General features: G+C 39.7%; 2 protein-coding genes and 1 long non-coding RNA gene across 4 annotated transcripts; 1 reads left to right on the top strand and 2 right to left on the bottom strand.

Moving 5' to 3' along the window:
* Positions 1-752: 752 nt before the first annotated feature.
* Positions 753-1,622, bottom strand: LOC144019784 (uncharacterized). The gene is made up of 2 exons (XR_013283780.1): positions 1,280-1,622; positions 753-1,057 (listed from the first exon to the last, which is right to left on the bottom strand). It is a non-coding gene; the product is annotated as an uncharacterized LOC144019784 (long non-coding RNA).
* A 1,381-nt stretch (positions 1,623-3,003) lies between these two features.
* tut7 (terminal uridylyl transferase 7) lies at positions 3,004-21,487 on the bottom strand. Its single transcript, XM_077521602.1, has 29 exons — positions 21,326-21,487; positions 20,109-20,524; positions 19,018-19,172; positions 18,776-18,892; positions 18,492-18,669; positions 17,907-17,995; positions 17,723-17,774; positions 17,552-17,621; positions 17,284-17,410; positions 17,095-17,214; positions 16,890-17,024; positions 14,955-15,132; positions 14,244-14,881; positions 13,740-13,890; positions 12,644-12,730; positions 12,418-12,518; positions 12,054-12,111; positions 11,858-11,961; positions 11,692-11,781; positions 11,498-11,611; positions 10,443-10,520; positions 10,194-10,371; positions 9,993-10,040; positions 9,822-9,913; positions 8,497-8,612; positions 8,234-8,427; positions 7,900-7,967; positions 7,752-7,812; positions 3,004-6,218 (listed from the first exon to the last, which is right to left on the bottom strand). The coding sequence occupies exons 2-29, from the start codon at positions 20,503-20,505 to the stop codon at positions 6,160-6,162; spliced, it is 3,855 nt and encodes a 1,284-aa protein (XP_077377728.1). The 5' UTR covers positions 20,506-20,524; positions 21,326-21,487; the 3' UTR covers positions 3,004-6,159.
* A 92-nt stretch (positions 21,488-21,579) lies between these two features.
* On the top strand, positions 21,580-24,001 carry ccno (cyclin O). Of its 2 annotated transcripts, XM_077521604.1 has the most exons (4): positions 21,580-22,222; positions 22,329-22,514; positions 22,907-23,119; positions 23,204-24,001. In XM_077521604.1, the coding sequence occupies exons 1-4, from the start codon at positions 21,929-21,931 to the stop codon at positions 23,390-23,392; spliced, it is 882 nt and encodes a 293-aa protein (XP_077377730.1). In that variant the 5' UTR covers positions 21,580-21,928; the 3' UTR covers positions 23,393-24,001. The 2 variants fall into 2 exon arrangements, with proteins under 2 accessions (XP_077377730.1, XP_077377729.1); XM_077521603.1 differs by having other exon boundaries at positions 21,588-22,222; positions 22,907-24,001.
* The last annotated feature ends 263 nt before the right edge of the window (positions 24,002-24,264 follow it).

Raw genomic sequence — 24,264 nt, 5'->3', positions numbered from 1 at the left:
CGACCACAGAAATTCCGAAATGCCCAACCCGGTGAAGGACCATCAGTCAGACTCAGACAATCAACGAGACTTGCAGGGAAAGCTGACAGATTGGGATGGGATGAAAGGTCAAACACGGCACAAGAAGTGAGAACAAGTAGCCTACAAATAAAGTATGAATGAACATCACATAAGTTTGTGGATTTTTTTTCTGAACAGCATGTGAAAGTTGCAAAAAAATTAGAAAGAATAAAAACAAGTTCATCAGAAGAAAAACTGCTTCACTTGACCCAAAGTGGAAACCAAATTTCATGATCTGGAAAATTATTAAAGAGTTTGTATAGTTGTCCTCTAAATATTAACAATTATCTTCTGCTTCTATGAATGCCTTTTAAAAAAATCTGTTATGCATACCATTTCTATTCAGAAATTTGCATAAAAAACGTGAGAAATTTTTCCCCTCCGTGTTGTTCTTATGTGGGAAAAAAAAAAAAAAAAAAAAAAAAAAAGAGTTAAAATCAGCAATAAATAAATAAATAAAAATGCCCGGCAAAAAATGGTCTGAAGTGATTAAAATGCAAAATTCTACACACTGTCGATTTAACAGATGTGTCATGCTGTTACACAAATAGAAACATATCACGAAGCGAAGCCGTTTAATTTAAATAAAAAAAAAAAAAAGTGTGACAATTTTGTACTGAATGTGTACAGTGTGTTCTAAGTTCTGCACTGGATTTTATTTTTCAGGAAAAACAAACAAACAAACATCCAACTTCACATTTTATAATGCCGTTTATTTTTTCATGCCAAAGAGAACTTTGTTGCCATTCATTTTGCTGTTAACGTTTACAAATTGTTGTCTTTGTCATTATGTATTTTATCATTCATCCCCATTTGTTGCTTTCCGTGCGAATTCTGGCCCCCCTGGCACTGATGATCGTTGTTATCGTTGTGATCGTTGTGGTCGCGTATACGGAAGCGCATCAAGGCTTCTGCTCTGGGCATCAGTGTGGCTAAGATGAACACACACATGGCCACGGTCAGGGTGGCTTTCAGCAGTTTGGACATCTTGGTTCACCTATAAGGGGAACATGTTAGGAACATGCTACACAATTTGGATTGAAATAAGAAAAAACTTCGCACAGTTCTGGTTTGGAATCCAGTTCATGTGTGATGGTTGTAGTAACAGCAAGTTGCCTCAAGAGGGCGTAAAGTGTCCTTATAAAGGACTGTTCATTTTATGAGAACCGGGCACATCCGAACAACTTATTATGCACACAACATGCATTCTAGGTCTTACCTTTTCACTCCACAAGTTGAAGATGAAGCAGCTCGTTGGTGTTGAAGTGAGAAGTGATCTGCTGTACGGCGTAACACTTAAATACTCCTTCTCTTGTTGATTTAACACTCTGTTTGTCCACTGATGGAATAAAATGTTATTGTTCCAAGGATGATTCATGGAATATTGTGTTAGATCAAGTATCCGGCTGAGATGTTTAGCTTAATTTCCTTAAAGTGACAGTGTGTAATAAGTGACCACTAGATGCCGCTATATCGTAGAATGCAGCTGAAGCGCATGCATTTGGAAGCAGCACACTATGGTGGCTTTTTGAGAGACCACACTTTGCAAGCCGATTCAATTCTTATTTTGCGTGAGCGAACGTGACGGCAATTTGGCAGCAAGTGGGAAGCCCGGCGAGCGACGCCGAAAAATCGAGTAGCTAACAACGGCTAGCGGGAGCAATCAGCAACGGACACCTGCAGATCCTTTTGCGAAGTTGTCCTTTGGGCATCCATAGCAAGAAGATGGCAGCAAAACATAGCCTCTTGTAGTAAACAAACACACACACACCACTACACGTTGGTTAACTTCAAATTAGGGACATATCTACTCAGTATGATACAATATACATGTGCATTTTTAAGCTATTAAATGTGTATCGTGATGACACAGAAAACGTGCCTCAAAAGACAGTTGCTGATGTAAGAACTTTAGTGATTTTGGTTACTATTAAGAAAACCATGCCAAATGGCTGGTATTTGTCAATGTTTTGGCTTTTTTTATGCTTTTGATGTGTTACATTGTAGACAAAACATAACAAAAAAAAATCTGGCTGAAATTTCAGCCAGATATAGTAATAACATTAAATTGTACCATGCTGCAAGTTCTAAATTACTCCAAATAGGAGAGGAAAATTTACACTTACGCTGAAGGATAAAATGCAATTTTTTGGCCCATTGACTCCCATTATAAATCCTAACTTTTGATGCTCTGTAAACGGTAAACCTGATGTGTTATGCATTAGGAAGACAGACCGCTCGCAACATGGCGCTCTCTTTAAAAACTATTTTTTTAAAAGTAGTTCAATGTTAGTGGTTCGGTATTCATTTTTTTTCCAGCAGTTGTTGGTTGTGTACCTTGCTTGTTTGATTTGTTCATAAACTCTCATGTCATCAACATCAATGTTGTGACTTAGTGACCTTTTCAAGGTGGGGTTTATGGATGGTCATTAACAATTTACACCCCTCTCATTGGGTGCTTCCAGAAAAGTTTTGGTTGACAATAAATGTGTCAGTGAAGATGCCAGTGCCATCAGGGTGACTCGTCATTGTGTACAGAGACAGTCACCTTGCTTAGTCATGTTGTCAATATTAACTGTACTCTGGAGGGATGTTGCAAACTTCACACAAGTTTGAGCTGTTTTTTTTTTTTCTGAAAGTATGCAGAAGTTGCAAAGAAGAAAAAGGAAGACAAATTTAAGTGTTAGCTCTTAATTTTTAAGAGTGTCACACCTCACTTGCTGCGATGCAGGGACATAACAGTATTTTTAAACTAGAATAAGGGTTTAAAATAAAGGTTACAATTTTGAGATAGGGCTATCGTTTCAAGTAGTTTTAAAAAATAGAAATACTAAAATAGATTCAATTGGCAACATTGAAATAAGAGGATATTGAGATGAAGCTGTATTACGAATGCAGTTGTAATCAAGAACACTGCTTCGGACAATAAATCAGGAAACAGACGGAATTTGGTTTGGATTTAATGAATGGACTGCAAAGCCAAAACCTGGAAGGTCTCGGCCCATCAACGGCACACGAACATCAACCAAGTCAAGTCTGACACAAAAGAAACAGTAAGGTTGCCATATATATAAAAAAAAAAAAAAAAAAAAAAAAAAAACCTTACAATGTCAAACACATTTTTTAATAAAATCCAATCTTATACCACAACTGTAATAAAGCTATAGTGACAAGCATTTATTTATTTTTTTTAATTAGCAACATTGTGGGTGTGGACCCTCACAGTGCAGCTACCAATGTGTGGTTCCATGTCAACAAAAGTGTACCTTTTAGTCAGATACATTTCTTTTCAGCATTTACACTCTAAATGTAGACCTTTAGAATCGATTGCTTCCATACATTTTCATAAGCTTGTATTCTGAAGGCGGAGGGCAGTTGGGCCTGCATGTTTTGTGTATAAAATATAGCCAGGTTGGGGGGGGTGGACATACCATTAAATAGTAAACTCTTTATTAATAAATGTTCACATAATGTCAAATCCTGGTTTTAATCCTAGAGATAAGAAAGTGATTTAATTGTATTTAACAAATTATTTTCACCAAACAAAAGATACGAATAAAAAGGTGTATTTCAATGGAGGACAAAATTAGGACACCCTCTTCTTTGCAATCAGTTGCCCATGTTCTATCTGGCAAATTTCAATGTGTTACTCCCCCAGAAAGTCAAACTTGTGTAGCCTCTGGTGAATTATTCTCTGTGGTTGAACTTGCTTGGATGGCTTGTTTTGAATGTCCTCCATTTGTTAACACATTTTCATATGGAGGAATGGCTGACGTCAAATTCCCTTGATATCTTTTAAAATCCCTGACTAGACTCATATCTATGCAACCCTAATGTTCTTTCTGAGAGCCTCAGACAGGTTTTTGGACCTTCACCATGGTGCTCCCTCACTTCAACTATCAGGGGAACACCAAATTAAAGCCCCACAAAGCAAGTTTCAGTTTTCGTTGACTATGGCTGCACCATATGGACAAAAATGCTATTGTTTTTCCTTGAATGAAGACCACATTTCCCATGAAGATCAGTGTATATTGAGAAATCCGGATGACCCAGGGGCCCGCAGTTGGACTGAATTACATTGTTTTCTAGTAGCTATTCTCTTTTTTTCCTTTTCTTTATACAGCACTAACGTTTCTGAATTATGTTAACAGCAGTCGTTGGTGCGAGAGCAGTACAAAATGTAATCTGCGGAGTTTGTGAACTCACAAATACCGCAAGAATTCCGCTTGCTGGTAAAGTTAATCCATGGCAGCTAGAGCACAACACTTCCTGATCCATCAGCTGACTAACACTAACCAATCAGAAGCTAGCATACTTTAGGTAAATGCAAGGGAATGACAGAGAGCAGCAAATTCAGCACAGAAACTTAGCTACTTGAAAAAAATACCAAAATGTATGAATGTGTAAATAGTTCTGGAAACATAAACGTACAAGTAAATACTGTATACATTTTAACAAATTAACTTAAATGCTTGATACTCAGGGTGTGGACCTTACCAAAGCGAGGGTGTCAAATTGTCTCTGGCCAGACCCAACGCTTCAAAGAGCGAATGCTTATGGTTAATCAGTATTGGCTCAGACATCTGAGTAGTACACTACCGTACGTGTATTTCTTGTAAGTTTCTGAGGTTTTTTCTTCCTCACAAATTTGCCACTTTATAAAGTCACAAATTTGTTGGTTTTTTTTTCTCTTTATAAAGTGGCAAATTTGCGACTTTATAAAGTGGCCAAATTGCAAGGTTTTTTTCTCGGAATATTACCCCCCAAGGAAAAAAATAATATTTATAGGGGTAGATGCCACGGACTTCCGAGTTGCGGGTTTCCACACATCAGCGCCGTTTCCTGCCACTGTTGGCAGCGTTCCAACACTCGCACCCCCAACCGTGTGCTGCCGCTGATGTGCTTCGGACAGCTACAAACTCGCACCCGTTGACGGGAACGCACAACCGAGGGGCACAAAGTTGGAAGCGCAAGTATTGGGACGCGGCCCACATGTCGCAAACCGGAAGCGGAAATCAAAGCTGATGTGTGAACAGCCGGAAGTCCCGCCTCCTCCGTGGCAAACACCCCATACGCCGTCATAGTAAAGCAGTCTGCGTGTTTGCAGGTTTTTTGGGGATTTTTTTTGTGTGTGTTCCCGCCATCCTCTAAGTTGTTTAGTGCCAGTAAAAATAATATCAGGCCATGACAACCCTCCTATTGTGCACCTGATCTGATAAGTGATACACCTGTGTGTGATTACAGCCATTTTACCTAGGACATGGGATGTCGTTATTGATTCCTATTCAGAAATTGCACTTTTTAAAGTATGTTTAAATAAGTTTTAAAAATACTTTTCTTAATTTTTGATTGCTTAGTTATATAACTCAGATCCCTAAGAATTGGTCAAATTAAATCGATATTACAACTCCATATGTCCAACTAAGTTTTTTTTTTTTTTTTTAAAAGACACTTATAGGGTGTCCTAATTTTCTCACATGACTGTAGGTGGAGCAGCAGTGTCTTAAAATGAAATAATGATCCTCAAATATATACACATATACACAGAGAAAGCTGTTTGTTGGCGACTTTTAAAGCAGATTTGGAAATGGGCTTTGTGGGCATCAGTGCAAAGGACAAATCATGTTTAAAACATTTAAATAAAAGCCTTAAAAGAAAACAAAAACATGGCCAGGTAAAAGTTACGTTTGTTTCACCATTGAAACATCAATATAAATAGAGATCAAGAAATTAAGCAAGCGCATGTCCAACAGTTTCAGGACTCTACAAAATGAATAGAATCAATATTGCATGCTTTCATTGGCCAGACCAAAATCATGTTAGCTTACCATTTCTCCAGATTTATAAAATTTAGTTAAAAAAAAAAAAAATCCTGATTGCATGTCCCTGTTAAAATGAAAATTAAAAAAAAACCTCTGAAGAGGGGAAAACAACTTAAAAAAAGGCCCAAGATGGCTTCAAGTCAAGGCGTCCTGGCTTTAAATGGGCTCCTTCCTGTCAGTCCGACAGTCCTTGTTCAGACTGACAGGCTTTTGTGGGGCGGGGGCGCCATCTGCCTGGACACAAGTCGAACCTCAAGGGGGTCTGTGTGGCCACTGCTCACTCCACCGGGCTCTTCCTGTGACTGGGGCGAACCAAATTGCGGGCAGCTAAACTGCCTGAACCACATGCAAGAGAAGATATTTTTAAAAACACTGTTCAAAACTAAAGCCAGAGACCCTGTAAGACAAACGTCTGTTCAAGTTTGACTTATTTCAGTCACATTCAACAGTGAATCTAAACACGTGGTATAAGATTACAGAGCGATGATGTGAAAAATCTGCACAAATTTCCAATGAGGTCCTTGAAAGTAATTGGGAGTAATCACAGAAATATGCCAGCATGCTGTAGCAGGCCAGCTAACCGCTGTGCCTACATGGCGGACATGTTGGGACGGGCGACTTTTCCTTCAAAGGCAATTCTTGCTCAACTTGCTCATTTCTCAAGCGATTTTCATGAGGTTTACTTTTGTGTCAATGCCAAAGCATGTACTATTGATATACGGTATACCATTTAAAAAAAAAAAAAAAAAAAAGGTGACTTTGACCTTATGCATAGTTGAGATCATTCTGTTTTTTGATTATGCCAAAACGTAATTTTTGGCTCACAGTCACACACAACTTAAACTACTGAATTTGAGAGGAACAACTAAATAACAGACTCTCATTGATCCGCTCCCTCTTCAAAGTTTCTGCAGGGATCGATCTTTGCTTCGTTTCTAGCATTTTACAAATCAAATTAATCCTCTGATCAGTTTACGTCACACATGACAGGAGACAATTCAACCTGCAAGTTTAATAGTACAGTGTTCTCTCATTAATCGCAGGTGTTATGTTCCAAAATCTACCCGCGATAATAAAAAAAAAAAAAAAAAAAAAAAAAAAAAAAAAAATATCCTGTTAATTTTATGTATTTTTTCGTTTTGTTATGATTTTTACTTTTTTATAAATGCTTTTTCATTCGTATGTTCTTTTTCATTTAATTTTTTTTTCCATTAAAAGTATGTTTTTTTTAATTTACTTATTACAGTACAGTATATATTTTTTTTCATTTATTATATATACTTTTTCGTTTTGGTATGATTTTTAGTTTATTAGGAATGCTTTCATTCATATGTTTCTTTTTCATTTCCATTAAAGGTATGGTTTTTTTTTTTATTTACTTATTAGTGTGTATATATATATATATATATATATATATATATATATATATATATATATATATATATATATATATATATATATATATATATTTTTTTTTCATTTATTATATATACTTTTTCGTTTTGGTATGATTTTTAGTTTATTCATCTTTTTTTTTTTTTCATTTACAGTCATTTTTTTTTCCATCAAAAGTCCGTTTTTTTTTTGTACTTGTTAAACAGCACAGAATATATTTTCTATTTCCGGAATGCAATGTCCGGGGAGCGACAGGACAAACACCGTTGGAAAGGTCTCGTCGAGACGAATCAGCGGATGCCCATAAAAGTGTGTAAGATTTAAAAAAAAAAAAAAAAAGCACGCTGAAAAAAGCCGCGAAACAGCGAGGCCGCGAGAGATGAACCTGCGATAAACGAGGGAACACTGTATAGTTTTATAGTTTTCTACCGATAATGTTGATGTCATTCAGGATTAGAAATACTGCAGTCATACCTGCTTGTGGACTTAGCATCACACGGTGATGCCGTTTGTTCTCATCTTTTAACGGTGAACCCTGGAGAAACGAAATTCAACAGATCCGTGAAAACAATCATCAAAAAACATGTACATCTCATTTACTGACTTCAAACTCAATTCTTACTTGTTTCTCTCTGAAATTCCTCAAGAGCCCTGATGAGGGTAAAGGGAAGTTTTCCATTTTCAGATTTCCTGTCAGACAAGATTGAAAAAAAGTGAAGGCTCTCCAATGGCAATAGTTAAGGATGGGGATGTACCGGTAACTAATATTTTTAGAGTCAAGTTTTCTTATTAAACAATAACATGAAAGTGAGTTGCTAGTATTATGTTTGTCTACTTGAGAAATAAAAAAAAAATTAATCAAAACAAACTATTTCAGACTCAAAGTAGGTCCATAAAATAACATGAAAAAAAACAATACAGTATCCGTGAAAAAGGAAAAACAAAATGTAGCAAACCTGCAGGACCTCTGTAGAGCTGACAGTCCTTCTTGATGTGAGCGCTGGATCCACACAGGAAGCAGCAGCGTGGCTCCGGAGCGTCCCACCTCCTCCAGTGTTCACTTTTGTGTCTGGACGACTGCTCCTCCCCCATGTCCACTCGCTCATGCATGCCGTCCAGCCTTCTCTCAGAGTCGTGCCTGTGCCTGGACCTGCACGACGCAACACAACAATTGTGTACTGGTTGTTTCACTTTCCAGCCCGTGACTGATGACACTCACTTCCTGCGCATGGGGCAGTCTTTCATGAAGTGACCTATCTTGCCACAGATGCGGCAGCAGCGGTCGTTGGGCGCCACTTCTCCCTCGGTGAGGACTTGGGGGTCAAAAAAGTACTCCTGGGGAATGTGGAGACAAATTCAAGTTAGCTGGTGGGCAAATCTATGCGGTAAAACTTCTTACACATTTCCTCTAACTAATAAACAATAAATAATAAAATAAACTTTCTTCAGGCTTTAACAAAGATTACTGACTGTGCTAAATGCTAGGACTAATAGTAAAAGTGGAAGTCAACCTTAAACTTTCTTGACAATGTTATATGTAACCTCACTAATCTAAACATGACATTCTGATTAATGTGCTATTAATTATATTTGTGAAAGATGAGTTATGCAGCAAAATCTAGCCGTTCTTAATCCATCTCAGGGGGGCGGCCATTTTGCTACTTGTTGTCAACTGAAGATGACATCACAGTTACTCAGGGCTCAGGCAACGACCAATCATGGTTCACCTGTTTTCTGTAGTTGCGTTGTGATTGGTTGTTACCTGACACCTGAGCAACTATGACGTCATTTTCACTCGACAGCAAGTGGCAAAATGGCCGCCTTCTGATATTGACAGAAAACTGCTTAACTCATATTCACGCACTCACGCAATATTAACCAGAATGCCGTATTTAGACTAGAGGGACTTCATAGAATATATTGTCAAACATTTTTAGGGGGGTCAACTTCCCCTTTAACTCATTCAAACCCAAAAACGTGTAAATATGTTTTTTAATATTTTGTCCTTCACTCCCAAAAACGGATTTACACAATTTTTAATTATTATTATTATTTTTTATTTAAATGCAAGTGCATACAGACTGCGTTGATGCCGTTTCTGATGAAGAGGTGGCTTAAAGTAATGGTAGTTATTACAGAAAACAGCCAGCAGAGTGGCAGCAGAGTATAAGAGATCAGCCAGGGCCATGTTGCAACAAGCTCTTTCTGTCAGTGTTTTCACCAGGAATGTGAATAATGATTAAACTTAGCTATATTCTAATATTAATTGCTGCAAAACGGAAACAACTAAAAATATACTTTTTCCCCCTGATGAACGAAGAGACTCTAAGCTTTCTTTTGGTAAACGCAATATTCTGTGTGCCTTGCAATATCAGTCAAAATCCAGTAAAATAGCTGGGAGCTAAGGGGGGTTGCTTCAGTGAAAATGGCTGGGAGTGAATGAGTTAAGAATGCAGACTCACATTACATTCAGATTTTTTTTAATATTATTTGACTCTACCAACACATGATGAAGAATATAAGATTGAATTGGCAAATACCAACCATCTGACAGGGGTACTCGGGAGGAAACACCTTCAGGGGTGTGCCAAACACAGTTCTGCCATTGATGAAAGCCTTCATGATGAAATTGGTCACTGCGTTCGTGAAAATAAACAACAGACACGTTTGAGAGACAACATAAACAAAACATGATGATCAGCAAAAGAGTCTTACTTTTCCTGGACAGACCAGCACCCAGATTGTGATTGAGGTCAAATGGATCTAAACGAGTCAACAAAAAAACAAATTCACCATTGAGGTAAATGACATATTTATACAAATATTTGTTCAATGCGAGCGACTCCTTCACTACCAAAGGTATCTTCTATTACTTTTGTAAATATAGTAAAGTACAAATGCAAACTACTGTGGCACCTTCAATGACGATGTATTTAGACGTCCACTGCTTGTTGAAGGTGGTGAGACGGGCTTTCTGGCGGGTGCACACCACATGCTCTTTAAAGTCAAACTCCTCCGTGTAGAAGCGGAGGAGACCGAGCCACAGTTCTCCCACCGTCTCCGTGTTCTTTCCGTACTGCGGCCACCGACTGGGCTGCGGGTCGAGCAATAATGAAATTAGCCACATAGAATGCAGACAAAACCGAATGTACACAAGATACTGACCAGTGCTTTTAAATCGTCAAAGAAATACACATTCCAGCCATCCGCTAACACCTCAGGTTTCTTGTCGCCGTCATAAAGCTGCAAAAACACAAGAGGTAGAGTCCCCCCAACCCAGTTTTGTTATTAGCTGCCAAACAGGGAATTTAAGTTATGTGTTAACTGTGGTGGCAGAAAAAGGATTACAAGTGGTACGTTTAACTCATTTACTGCCACAGGTCATCCAAAAAAATAACCCCCGACAGTGCCAGCCGATTTCGAGCATTTTAACTCATCTTTCATGGCAAACAGAATATTGTGCCAGTATGCTATTACTACATACACATGGTGGATACCACATGAAAGATCGTGTTCGATTATTTCATTAGAAAAAAAAAAAGAAAAAAAAGTATGTTTCTACCTTATTCCGTTCTTTAGCAATTACCATTTGAAAATAGGTAGGCCTAATTTGACAATCAAGCGAAAATAGAAAAATAAGGAGAAAAGCTTTTTTGAAGATACATTTTGTGCTCAACAGTAACTTTGACACTAATATTTTTCTGTTTATTGACGCTCTGTGCATGAGATTTAATGTGACAAAAACTTTGATCATTCACGTCATCCTTGAAAATGTTCGAGTTTATCAGATTTGTCATGTTTCATTGTAATTTCATTCACCGGCAGCCCATTGAAAAGAGATACAATGCTGCCATCTGCTGGCCATAGTTAGTGGGTGTGTTATTGATTTCACAACCCCATTGACCAGGCAGTGCTCCATTAGACTTTGCACTGCCCATTGCTTTAAAATAAATAAATAAATAAATAAATAAATAAATAAATAAATAAAAAAATAAAAAAATAAAAAATAAAAAAAAATAAAAAAACAATTAGTTGACGTGATTTAACGTTTATGGCGGCATACATCGTGATTTTAGTCATCCTTATTAAACGTTTTTGGCGGTAAAAAGAATTAACCAAACCATATGAACTGAAACCTGCTATCTTCATTGCTAGTTTGTTTAACAAAAGTTGCACAAACAACACACATATTTATTATTCTGAATTTTGTTGAAATGTACCTCCTGTAGCACAGGTATAAGAGGTGGTTCCCTCTGCTGGAGGAAGAAGAGAACCATGAGGGTGTAGGCGTAAGACGAGAGACTGCCACGCGAAGCATCTCCAATGTCACACATCTGGAATTAAATACCAGCACAATTATGCAAAACCAGCAACATTTCAATGACCGCTTGTGGTCTCTCTGCAGCATACAGACCTTGGCAAACACCTTCATGACATAGCAGAGGATCTTCACTCTCCTGTCAATGGCGGCGTATAACGCAAGTAGGCGTGTGTTGTGTAGAGCCTGTGGGTGAAACCAAACCTTTAATTTGGTGCAATTCGTATTTCAGCAGGAAACTAAATTGCCGTCAACGTCCTACCAGTCTATTGTACAGGCTTATGTCTCCCTCCAGACCAGTGCGGACATGGTAGAACTTCACAATGGGGACTTTGGCTGTAGTAATCGGCAGGATGTTCCTCAAATCTTTGAGGACAGACGACATGATGAGACGCTCAAAAAAGAGAAAAATAATACATTAGCACATACAACTTGAATGAGCATCAATTGCTTTTTACCAGGATGTTTCCTCAGAAGCTTTGCAAGACGCTCAATTATATTGATGCAGTCAGCGTCCTGACGAGACAAATTGGAAGTAAAAGTCATATTGTTGTAGTCTGGCATACATTAATAAGAGTGTGGGTGCAATTTGCCCATAACAGTAACATCAAAACATCAGTCATTTCATGACATTTTGTGCATAGTATTGCTGATATTACATTTTTTATGCTATAAGGATGTTTTTGTTTGTATTATTTTCAGCGATGAAGTGATCATTTTAATCGTGATTCGTGATGTGATTTTTTTTTTCTCATTTTGTTTCCTCTGTGGCCTCTATGTTTTACATGCACACCAAGCAAATATGACAACAAGATGGCATACATCCATGCTGTCCTGGCCCTCCCGCACCATACAGATGTCTAAGTCACTCTGCCTGAAGCCAAAACCATTTCTGGAAGATCCAAACAGTTGCAGCCGAGCACCTGCCCACAAAATACAGAAAAAAAAATAAAATAATTGAAGTCATCCTACAACGACTTCATGGACAGGTTTAAAGTACATGACAGAAATGTTTTCAAAATAAAATGCCGATTGTGGTTTACTTCACCAGGGAACTGTCGCCTGACAAAAGCCTCGAGATCTTGAAGGATGCATTCTCTGACAGCCACTTCCAAGTCATCTGGGGCAAAATCCACTGGAAAGAGGCACAGCACACCTTTTGCTCAAACTAAGTGGAAGCTTATTATATAAATAAATAAATAAATACATAAATAAATAAATACTTAACTAAAAAGACTCTCTTTTAGACAACTGCAGTGTATTTCATAATATATGTACATCATGACTAATATAAGTTGCAGGTATAAATGCTGTAAACAGAAAATTCAGGCCAAATTTTTGACCATCAAAGTCAGTAAAGACATGACATTAATATCGCAAATGGTAAACTTGTTTAATCAAGAACCACTCGAATGACAATTTCCTTCCACAAATTAGACCCCTGGATCATCATCAAATCAAATAGGTCTGTTTTTTTTAGTAGTATGGACATGAATGAATGTCTTGAAATTCAATATTAATGAGTGAACCTCCTTTGTACGTGGTCAATGGAGAGTTGGGCCCAGTCATCAACTCTGACTGTGATATGAAATGTCACGATAGGCAATGAGGGAAGCTCGCTGAAGGGGAAGTCAAGTCCAAAATGTCCTATGCGGCTCCACCTGTCTATAAAAACGGCATTCTGATTTACACTGCATTTGTGGCAGCTAAATCCACCCGTTTTTATCCTTCTCAGGGGGGCCATTTTGTCACTTCTGTCCACTGAAAATGATATCACAGTTACTCAGCGCTTCGGTAACAACCAATCATGGCTCAGCTTATCTAACTTAGAAAACAGGTAACCATGATTGGTTGCAAATCGTGATGTCATTTACAGTCGACAGCAAGTGGCAAAATGGCCGCCGTGAGATGGATAAGAAAAATTGTGGATTTTGCTGCTTAAGTCATATTCCACAAGCGCAATATTAAACAGAAAGCCTCATTTACACGATTGGAGGTGCATAGAACAATAGTGTAAAAAAATATTTGGATTTGACTTCCCTCTGAAGCTGATGCTGCTGCACGATACAAACAGAAGAGCAACTGCTTGTATTTCTCACGTCATTCACCAGAATATTATTGACAAGTGCAGAGTTTGCACTCACCAAAACACTGCTCACAGACTTGGTCAAGCACAATGAGAAAGTCCGGTGTCATTGGGGGCAAAGGTCGCAACTCCACCTTCTTGAAATCCTCTGGACAATCTTTCTTCAAGTGGCCATCACGCTTGCACAAGCTGCACACAACCAAGTGTGACTGGGTGGGATGAAAGAGACATATTAGTAAGATGCTCACATCAATAAACAGCTGAATTTTAATACAAGATAATCAGAGGTACTTTAAATGGTGGCAGGTGTGCGCCGACTCCCATTTGAGTTTGAATATGATTGTTTTTTAAAGAAAGTTGCCACATTCCCAGTTTTAAGAGGGTGTGTACACTTTTAGAACCACATCATCTGAGTTGTTTACTTTTACTTCCAATACTTGAAAATATTTTTTCACTTTTCTATCACAAAAACTGGCGTTTAAACAAGTGTTTTGACTTTACATCCACTCTATGTTTGAATTTCCGCTGATAATCAAAATGATGGTAAAAATAATGAACCTACCTTTCCTCTGGTGAAAGCATGCTTGCTGAATTGATATGACCTTGTGGTCTGCATGTGGGTTTTATTTTCCGTGAGCTCATTTTCAACAGCATCCTGTAAGCATGGAGGTGAGGAGACAACAGTTGCCAGTTCCTCCTCCTCTTCCTCATTTGAACCAGGTGTGTCCACATCTGGCGGTTCCTCATCAGACAAAAGCTCCTCCCCCGAGATCTCATCCACGGGGAAAATCTCCTCATCCTCAGTGGTGAAGCTGTCCAAGTGACGTCTGCCGTGCGCCTCAGCATCTTCGTCCTCCTCTTCCTCAGAGAAGCTACTTTTCCCCAAGTCCACCTTTTCTTTCTCCCCATCAGAGTCGCTGCCTTCCTCAATTTCCTCCTCTTCCTCAATGATGCAATCAGAGTCGTCGGGGCCGTTTTCTTCACATTTGCTTTGGGACTGAATGCTCAGCTGACTCAATTCTGATAGGTCCACCTTCCCCTCACATGACTGCTTTGCGCATGGAGCTGCCATCTTGGCTACCGGCATGTTGGGAGGCAGTGCAAAGTACTTGTATGTTGTTTTGAGGCAATGGATGATGTAGTCATACATCTGCTGGCTGTTAACAGTGCGGGCCACGTTTCTCTTGACAGCGAAAGGGTCTGTAACCCACAGAAACAGACATACGTGTTGGGTGCTCACACATACGCAATTCAAATCCAGCTTCCTGCTTACCCTCCACAGCTATGCGTTTCTTGGGCCAGTCTTTTAACTCCCGGGAGAGGACAGCACTGGTCCGTACGCTGACGACATTGTCGGACATGTTGAACTCTAGGGAATAGAAGCGGAGGATTTCGACCCAGAGAAGGCCGATTTCCACAGGGGAGCGGGGGCTCTGGAAAACCAGTGGGACCTAAAAGGTAATTAACAAGTTTAATTTTCAAAAGAAAGTCATCTAATTTTCAAAAGAAAGCTTCATACAGGGGGTTTTGCTGTTAACAAGTAACTGACATAATGTTTCAATGTTACAAACTGAGCAATAAACTATCTAGTACTTTAGTATTCAAGTATTTGGGTGTATTTTTATGCATTTTGTATATTATATTTTTGCTTGACTAAAGAGTAATTTTAAGTCCACAACAAAAAAAAAAAAGACAAAAAAGATATCACTTAATAATAATGAAAAACAAATTGGTTTCCTTTATATTTGTTTCTATTTTTTTTTAAATCAACAATTTTTTCAAGTTGTACATTTACATTATATGGGAGGGTAGTGGTTGTTGAAAAATTCTGAATTCAAATTTATTTTAAAAATATATATACTTTATTTCTTTATTTCTTTTAAATATAATTTTAAATCAACACTATTTTTTTCAAAATGCACACTTAAATTATACGGGAGAGTAGTGGTTGCGCAAAAATAATGAATTATTAATTTTTTAAGCGTACTTTTTAAAATATATATTTTTTTTAAATATAATATAATATAAATAAATAAAAAAATTTAACACCCCTAATGTTTACAATTTCTTGCAGACAGTCAGGAGTTGTAGACGAGCTGTTTAGTTTCACGTGACGTGAATTTTGAAGAATTGAACAGTTCCACAGTTGTACAATTTCGATGTAGCTATGACGAATCTGCAAACATGAAACACATTAGTGAAGTGACACTGCCCGAAATAAATGATTACTCGAGGCAGGAAAAAAGCCCTCCAGGATTTGTTGTACTCGATGTGCACGATTTACTCAAGTACTCGTTTCAACCCTACTGAGCACGATGAAGTAGTTTGGGCAGTGGCCTAAGACTATGACCTAAGACTCATGTGCACAAACAAAAAGGCAAAAGAAGGAACACTCAGTTACCGTCCGAGCAAAATTATTTTTTTTATTAACTATTCACAGCAGAGCTCACTTCCTTGCCTGTACTGTGTTACAAATAAAAACGAAAACTGCGGCCCTGAGTCGTTGTGAGTGATTCATAAATTTAACGTCCTTGATAGATTAAAGAATGATCAAATGTAAACATATTGATGAAATGATTATGCTGCGTTTATCATATATTTGTTGTAATGAATAATATGCTATTGAAGTGATTGTTTTGAGGAAGTATTTTGCAGATGACACACACACACACACACACTCACTAAATGGATAAAAGTACACAACGACCACATGGTGAAACCAGCACACGCACTATTGATTGCTAAAAGATCTTGCAAAACATGTAAACATAAATATTTCACAGTCATGTACACACGTGCTGTTTTTAAATGTGTTGGTCTAAGATAACATGGTAGTGCTCTGCCATCTTCACCCCTACCCTTTGAAGTGTACTTTCAGGGTCTCCCTAATCTCAATAAAAAGGGTTCGAAGAGTCTGTCTTTAGAACGTAGGATGAATTGTATTGAGGCAGTTCTCGCCGTTCTCCTTGCAAAGCTTTGAAAGGAACTTGGTCTTCTCTCCTTATTTGTGTGATAATTATTACAAATGTCTATTGCAATATATTTATATTGTATATTATCTGTTTAGTGAACCTGACAGTCATTCACAGTCATCCCGTGAATGGCTGGTGACCAGTCCAAGATGAAGTGAGCCTTTTGCCTAAAGTCACCAGGTTTAACGTGTATTAGGATAAACTGTACGGAACAATAATTCTATTGTGAACGTTACCTTTCCCTTCATGCTTGCGCCCTCTGCTGGCTGAGGTGCATCTTTGGCTGTCGTGGTGCAAGTCCAGTGCATGTATCCATCCTCTACACACTTGAGGTTGAAGTCTGAAAGCTTGCCCAGCGAAAAGGTCTTGATCTAAAAACACAACAGTCCACAATTATACTTAAGTGTGAAAAGATAATCAGTGGGAAAATGAACTACAAACCGCTTGATTCAGATACGTTGGCAAAAGGGGCTCTTTGCGCTGTTGTAAAAAGTAGATGACCATGAGGGCGAAGACGTATGGTGGTAGTCCACCCTCGTCCGCATGGTCGATTTGGCAGATCTACAGCAAATACAAAATGAAGACATCTACCATTTGTTTCTCTTATTTTGGAAAGAAATCACTTGTTACCTTAGCCCATTGTCGAAGTCCAAGAACCAGTGGTGGTAGGAGAGGCTCCTGCTTGGCTAGGGAAGCTAGATAAGAGGTGGTTTGGAACGCATTTTCATTCCCTGCACTCACTTTGCAGAGGAGACCACTGTGAGGATGGAGGGGACAATTCCTTTAATGACCTTATGGAGTCAGTTTGCACAATTCTCTCATTTTATTGCTCAAGTTCATGGAAAGAATTTTTAATTGCCTGACATTTGGTGACTAAACAACTTGCAGGGCTACACACCTCTTCTTTTCTTTGCACATGACAACCGGCACACGAGCATGAAAATCAGCTTCCAGGTCAACAAAAAGAGCTGAGGACAAACAAAATCATTAAATGGAATAAACCACACACATTTTTTTTACCCTCCCAAAAAGAGTTTGTGGTGGTCAAACATAGAAAAAGGTGACTCACGGCTCACAGAGAGGCACTCCTTAACCGACAACAAGACGTCTGGCTGATGCATCTGTGAATAGATTCAATTTCAAAGCCTTTAAACAACATAAATATAATATAAAAAGAGAGCATGTGAATAATGGCGCATTAAGCAAATGTCACATTCTTGGGTACACATAAGTATTGACGCTGCGCTACTCACGTGAGGTGGATACTGTATGTCGATGTTCACATCAGAATCCTTGAATCCAAACTTAGTACAAGATGATCCATACAAGCGAAGCCTGATCTCTACAGATTTGGCAGACAAGTGATACCGTTACCATCCATGCACCAAGAGCGTGTTGTACATAAGTTACATTTAAAGTATGCTTATTTGTGGATCATCATTCACAATATACAGATTCGCTTTTGTGTTTTGTGGAACATAACTAACCTATTCACAGCTACTGCTGTATTTGTGTAGTCTTCTGCTGCCAAATTAACACTGGCCAATAGGAAAGTAGTAATTAGCACTGTTAAAGCTTGCAAAGGGGATATAAGCCAGCGTCAATGTACTCCCAGTTTTTAAATCAATCATCCGCATGCCATTTATTTGTAAGGGTAATGTTATAAGTTTGAAATGAGAAGGTGTTTTGGGAACACATCATAGTTTGTGGCATTGTCACAGTTTAAACTATTCATATAGGGAATAATTTTTAGTGTGTCAAATAATTTTTTTTTCACTATTTGCTGCCATTTTTGGCACTAATTAATATGGTCGTCAACAACTTGTGAGGTGGCTCACCAGGCAGGACGGTCAGGAGCAGATCTTGCATTAGAGACACAACACACCGTCTCCTCTCGACATCGCAGTCATCCATTCCGTGCTCGCGGGCGACAGCCTCTAAAGCGGCAGTCAATGCATGAACATGCTCGGGGCCAGGAGGCAGGATCTCAGTCATCATCGCATGCTCTTTCTTCTCCTGCAGACACAAACACAACACTGTCCACAGTCAGTTTTGCAACCCACAAAAGGCTGATGCGCTGTCCAGTCTTTAATGTAACCAAACGCTGGCTATTCTTCCTCACCCTGACCCTCCGCTTGTGACGCTTGTCTCGGACGTGCCTGTTGGCATCAGATATGGAGTCCAGGAGAACGTCGCAGAGGGCACAGTTGTAAAGTGCATTAGGCTTGCTGTTGGACTTCTGGTTAATACAAGAGCAGAGATTTTTGAAAATACTGAATCCAAAACAAGAATTTCCAACAATTACAAGACCGCGAAAGAAAGAGTATAGTTTTAACTACTATTTCGAAGTTGTTGGTGTGGTACCTTCTTGAGAGAGTGTATGTCATCTTTACTTAAACGCATCTCGGCCTGTCGCAGAACATGCAGATCTTTGGCTGAGAGTGAGGACTCTTCACTTGCAAGGTCCCGGTCCTCTTCAGCAAAATTTCTGCCCTTGTTTCTTCGCCTACGTCTCTTTCCTTTTGGAACAAAAGAACAATGACAATGAGATGAAAAAATGGTAGTGTATCACATTTTTTAAGTCCAGGAAAGGAACGCTTCAAGCCTAAAAAAAAAATGGTCTAAAGAAGAGTGAGCAAATTAGGGCTCAGGGGCCACATAAACAGAAAAAACGTAAATAGAAAAACATCCATCCATCCATTTTCTTGACCGCTTATTCCTCACAAGGGTCGCGGGGGCTGCTGGAGCCTATCTCAGCTGGCTCTGGGCAGTAGGCGGGGTACACCCTGGACTGGTTGCCAGCCAATCGCAGTAGAAAAACATCAAAACAATTTTTACGCAATAGTACAACATAAATAAAATAGTAGTCGACTAGTTTACAGTGTTCGTGTTTTAGCAGGTATTTAAAATAAACTGCCTTCTCGTGAATAACGCCCTAAAATGTAAAGATTTTAAGTTATGATGCTACATACGGCGTTAACACTACACCGTTGCTATTTGCAAATGTGCATGATCAAAAAATGACACGTTTGACTGCTGTTTTGATCCGGTAGCTGCACTGCTTAGTTAGTAGGGATGCTGCTCAGGCTGTGTCAAAACAGCTTCATCTTTGGAGGATAACACAAACGTCTGCTGCGCATCAATTTGGCTCACTCTGATTGGCTGCTCTCACAAACATTTCCGCGACGTTTGACGGAGTAAATATTGTCACAGATGATCACAGTAATCAACATTAAATTTATCACGACGACTATTTGCGATCATATATTCGCCCAGCCCTAGTTCATATTTAATTCCCCCCACCCCCCCAACACCTGGCCCATCATTTGTATTAAAAATCAAAGTGTCCCTTGAGCACAAAAGTTTACAAATCCCTGGTCTACAAGAAATCAGACAAACGTCATTCCAAATGCATCCCTAAATGTACATTTTAAAAACGACCTCCGAAATCCCACCTGCATTAAGAACATTTCCATCAGTATCCCGCCTCCATATATCCCTGTCCTCATGTGGACCTCCATCACGGACACTCTTGCCCCATTGTTGTAGCATATGCTCTCTCCAGTTCTCTTCTCGAGTCCCGCCACTACTTTCCGGACTCCAGAACCGATGTAAATCATCCCTCTGCAAGGGGCTGTGTCTACCTCGGAAGGCACCTGGGGGAAAAGCCAAGGGGCCGAGTCCCCCCCTTTTGGGGCTGGCCCAGTATGGACCTCCCTGGTTCTTCTTGCCTTGATGTCCTCCATCCGATCTGAAGGGATATCCTCTACTCTGGTCCTGGCTCCTCCAGCCATCTGCAGCTGCTCCCCAGCTACCTGGCCTTGCCCAGTTGTGCCTGTCCGAGTTCTCCATGGGGCGCTAAAAGCTAAAACTACAAAAGCAGTCAAAGGTTCAATCAACGCGTACATGATTATGTGGTTTAGCAATGCGATGACAACATGTTTGACACCAGTATCTTAAAACTCTTTGACTGCCAGGCGTTATAAAAACAAAACAAAAAAATGCACAGTGCCAGCCGCTTTTGAGCATTTTAACTCATCTTTCAAGGCAAAAAGGATATTGTTTGCCTTTACTACATATATAATGTGGCTACGAAATGAAAGATCTCATTCCATTCATTGGAATTTTACTAATCATCATGAAACGTCTTTGGCAGTCAAAGAGTTAAAATATGCAGCGTGTTGTAGGCTATTTTTACTAAAACTAACCTTGTGTTTAACTCTTATCTTTTTGACATCTCACAATAAGACGATGACGTTTGAGAAATAAATGCAGCCCTAGCCAACAGTCCCAAGCTTCCTTACAGACTTCTTACAAGAGATTATGTCATGATGTTAGCGTGGACTAGCATGCTAGCATGCGCGACCTACTTCTGCTTCTGACTTTCGCTTCTTCTTCCATGAGTTGAAGGTTCACAATCTCATTAAACGGGCACGAAAGCACCCATTGCAAATAGCCGATATATGGGTAATCACGGTTAACGCTGCTTTAAGCCATGTAGCATCTTAAGCTAAGCTACCTAGCTAACCCTTAGCAACTAATGCTAGTTATGTTTTGCCCTGTTTTTGTTGTTGTTGTTGTGTGTGTGTGAAGTAATTCAGCTCTTCAGTACGCCAACGACAGTACAATGCAATACGATACTACTTCATAGTTAAAATGGTTACTTCCGTACCTTTAAAATGTGGATAAAGGACATGCTTGACGCTTGGTTCTGGGCCAGGCGTTTTTCCAACGCCGCTCTCGCATTGAGTTTCGAAAGTGTACGGTCTGTTTTGTTGCGGTGGGAGCTTTCATGTGCAGCTTACATGTTCCGCCCACTACAGCAAAAAGCAACACACGGTTTCGTTTCCAAATAAACATGACGTCATATTTTAAAAATAACGATTAAATTTGGAAAATAATATTCATAAAAGCAATTTTATCTTTTTTTCCAAAATTATTTTTAACATTTTTATCGTGACAAATTATTTTGATTTATTTTAACTTTGTTACTTTTTTTTTTTTACATTTTTTTTTTTTATCTTTCCTCCCCCAGTCAGTTGGTATATATTAAGTGGTTTAAGTGTTTGACATATGGTGGCCATGTGTGAACAAGTAATTGCGACAGACAGGTTCAATTGTTTTTGGCCTGGTTCTCGTCGCCATGGTAACGAGGAGAGTGAAGCGGGGAAGACCCCGGGAAAGGGCGACTGCCTCGACTCCCCCTTCACCTTTCACTGGGTACACTAAACTCCGGCCTCGTTCGGGGCTGAGGTCCATTTGACGCACGCCGGAGATGGTGCTCGTGAAGCGGGGCGGGGGTGGCTCCGTACGGGTCCGGGTCGAGCGGTACCGGAAGCAGAAACTTGTGTCCAGATTGAGTGACTCCGGCTTCGAGGAGGACTTGGCAGGTTCTCCCACGCCTCATAGACGGGAAGCTTCATCACCTCTGCGTGTGGACGAACCGGTCGGTGACCCGTCAGGGCAAGCTTCCAACTGGTACCTCCAGTACGGTGACGTCGGCTACAGGATTCAAAAGGAGAGGGAAGCGCTGTTTTACCCGTGCAAAAGTCTTGCTCTCCAGCCACAAGTACGTTGCAAATGCAGTGGTGGGTTTTGTGCTCAAATAAAAAGTGCATGTTTCTATATTTTATGTGGATTATTTCAAATTCCATAAAGTCAATCAATTGATATAGGTCACGGCCGAGGCGCGGTGCAAGCTGGTCAGCTGGCTCATCCCGCTTCATAAGCACTTCCGCCTGTCCTTTGAGTGCTGCTGCCTGACCGTCAACATCATGGACAGGTTCTTGGCTTGCACGCCGGTGGCCACTGACTGCTTCCAGCTTCTGGGCGTCACGGCACTGCTCCTTGCCAGTAAAAAGGTATATGTAGGAAGTTGGAATACATACGCCACCGTTATGGACTATCTATCTATCTATCTATCTATCTATCTATCTATCTGTCTATCTGTCTATCTGTCTATCTGTCTATCTGTCTGTCTGTCTATCTATCTATCTATCTATCTATCTATCTATCTATCTATCTATCTATCTATCTATCTATCTATCTATCTATCTATCTATCTATCTATCTATCTATCTATCTATCTATCTATCTATCCATCCGTCCATCCATCCATCCTAAATTGGCACACACCAAAAACAGGAGGCATGATTCACGTATGCTCTCTAAAGAGAGCCCCTAATGTTGGTCATTGTGTGTGAAGAACCACTGCTTTAGAAAATGGAAGGGTAGTTTAATGTGTCTTTCCCAGGTGGAGGTGTGCTCTCCCAGCATCAGCCACCTCCTGTCCCTGTGCTGCGACACCTTCACCAGGGAGCAGCTCTGCAACCTGGAGTGTCTCATCCTGCTGCGGCTCCACTACCGCCTGGGCGCGCCCACCCTGGCCTTCTTCTTGGACTACCACGCCAACCGCACGGAGGCCGCAAACGGGCCCGTGAAGCATTACGGCAGCCTGGCCCGAAAGGTGTGCGAACTGAGCCTGGCCGACTACGCTTTCAATAAGTATGTTCCGTCTCTAACCGCTAGCTGCGCGCTGAGCCTCGCGCAGGAGTTACTCCAAACTGAACACGTCAGCTGCCATCCGGAGGAGGGATTACAGGACAGCATGATGGAGGATGAGTGCGGGAGCGACAACGACAAAGAAGGCAGCGGTTTGGCTCGGGAGTGCAGAGACAATCTGAAGCTGCTGGCCGCACTTAACCGGGAGTCACTGAGTCAGGATATATGTTTAATGTAAACATTTTGAGAGGGCGAGTGGCGGGATGATTTAGAAAATTGTTGTTGATATTTAAGACAGAAGGCTCGATGTCCCCCTTCTGTAATGCAGATGGCACACAGAACACTTTTGTGAATAAGGGGACGGGTTACTGCCCCCTTAGGTTCCCCACTTTGTACGCCACTGCTGTTGAGCAGTGATTCTAAAAGTGGCTCAACAATGTGAAAATGATTATTTACAGCAATTATTGTTTGTGTAACTATGTAGGCCAGTGAAGTAGTGTCAGGCAGAACAATTAAATGCTCCTCCCAGAAGGTACGATTAACCTGTGTATCCACTTGTTGCCTGTCAGAATAATACCTTTTGTGCTCAACTAAACAGACTCACATTTCACACTGAGTATAGTGAGTAAAATGAGATGAGATTATCATTATTTCAGTATTCATACTTTTGGTGACATTTTGTTTGTGTGAGATTTTCAAATGTGAAATATATGTTTTTTTTTTAATTATTATTATTTCAGTATTTTCAATTCAAGTCACTGTTTATCATTATGATGTGCTGGGATCTGCAATGAAAGAAGCAGATCTAAATATGCATTAAAACGTTCCTTGAAAATGTGAAATAATATTTTGGAGTAAAAGTTGTTTGTCTGAGTACATTTGAACATTATTTCTGGGATTATTATGACCCAAATGTGTCACCAGTTTCATGCAAGAAACATGATGCTTTTAAACTTTAATTTCTGAAATTGGAACGTCATTAAAATGCACATTCAAGCAGAAGAAAATTATATTCTCACTAACTAGATCAGATAATAAACCATCAAGGCATCTATGGACTTTCCTCTAAAAATATTTGAGGTCCGTCTGGACACATTTTATTTATTACCA

The sequence above is a fragment of the Festucalex cinctus genome, chromosome 5 (genome assembly GCF_051991245.1).
Source record: "Festucalex cinctus isolate MCC-2025b chromosome 5, RoL_Fcin_1.0, whole genome shotgun sequence".
In the NCBI taxonomy this organism is placed as follows: domain Eukaryota; kingdom Metazoa; phylum Chordata; class Actinopteri; order Syngnathiformes; family Syngnathidae; genus Festucalex; species Festucalex cinctus.
Note: the sequence above shows the minus strand (reverse complement) of the source record. Positions and strands in the feature narration are given on the sequence as shown.

Bases quoted from the DNA above. Each gene is read 5' to 3' on its own strand.
- ccno (XM_077521603.1), top strand. From the start codon at position 21,929: ATGGTGCTCGTGAAGCGGGGCGGGGGTGGCTCCGTACGGGTCCGGGTC. The intron at 22,223-22,328 runs GTACGTTGCAAA...CAATTGATATAG, and splicing joins GTCTTGCTCTCCAGCCACAA to GTCACGGCCGAGGCGCGGTG. The intron at 22,515-22,906 runs GTATATGTAGGA...TGTCTTTCCCAG, and splicing joins TGCTCCTTGCCAGTAAAAAG to GTGGAGGTGTGCTCTCCCAG.
- tut7 (XM_077521602.1), bottom strand. From the start codon at position 20,505: ATGGAGAACTCGGACAGGCACAACTGGGCAAGGCCAGGTAGCTGGGGA. The intron at 12,112-12,417 runs GTATGCCATCTT...TTGTCTCGTCAG, and splicing joins AGGGCCAGGACAGCATGGAT to GACGCTGACTGCATCAATAT. The intron at 10,372-10,442 runs GTCAGTATCTTG...CTCGACCCGCAG, and splicing joins TTGACGATTTAAAAGCACTG to CCCAGTCGGTGGCCGCAGTA.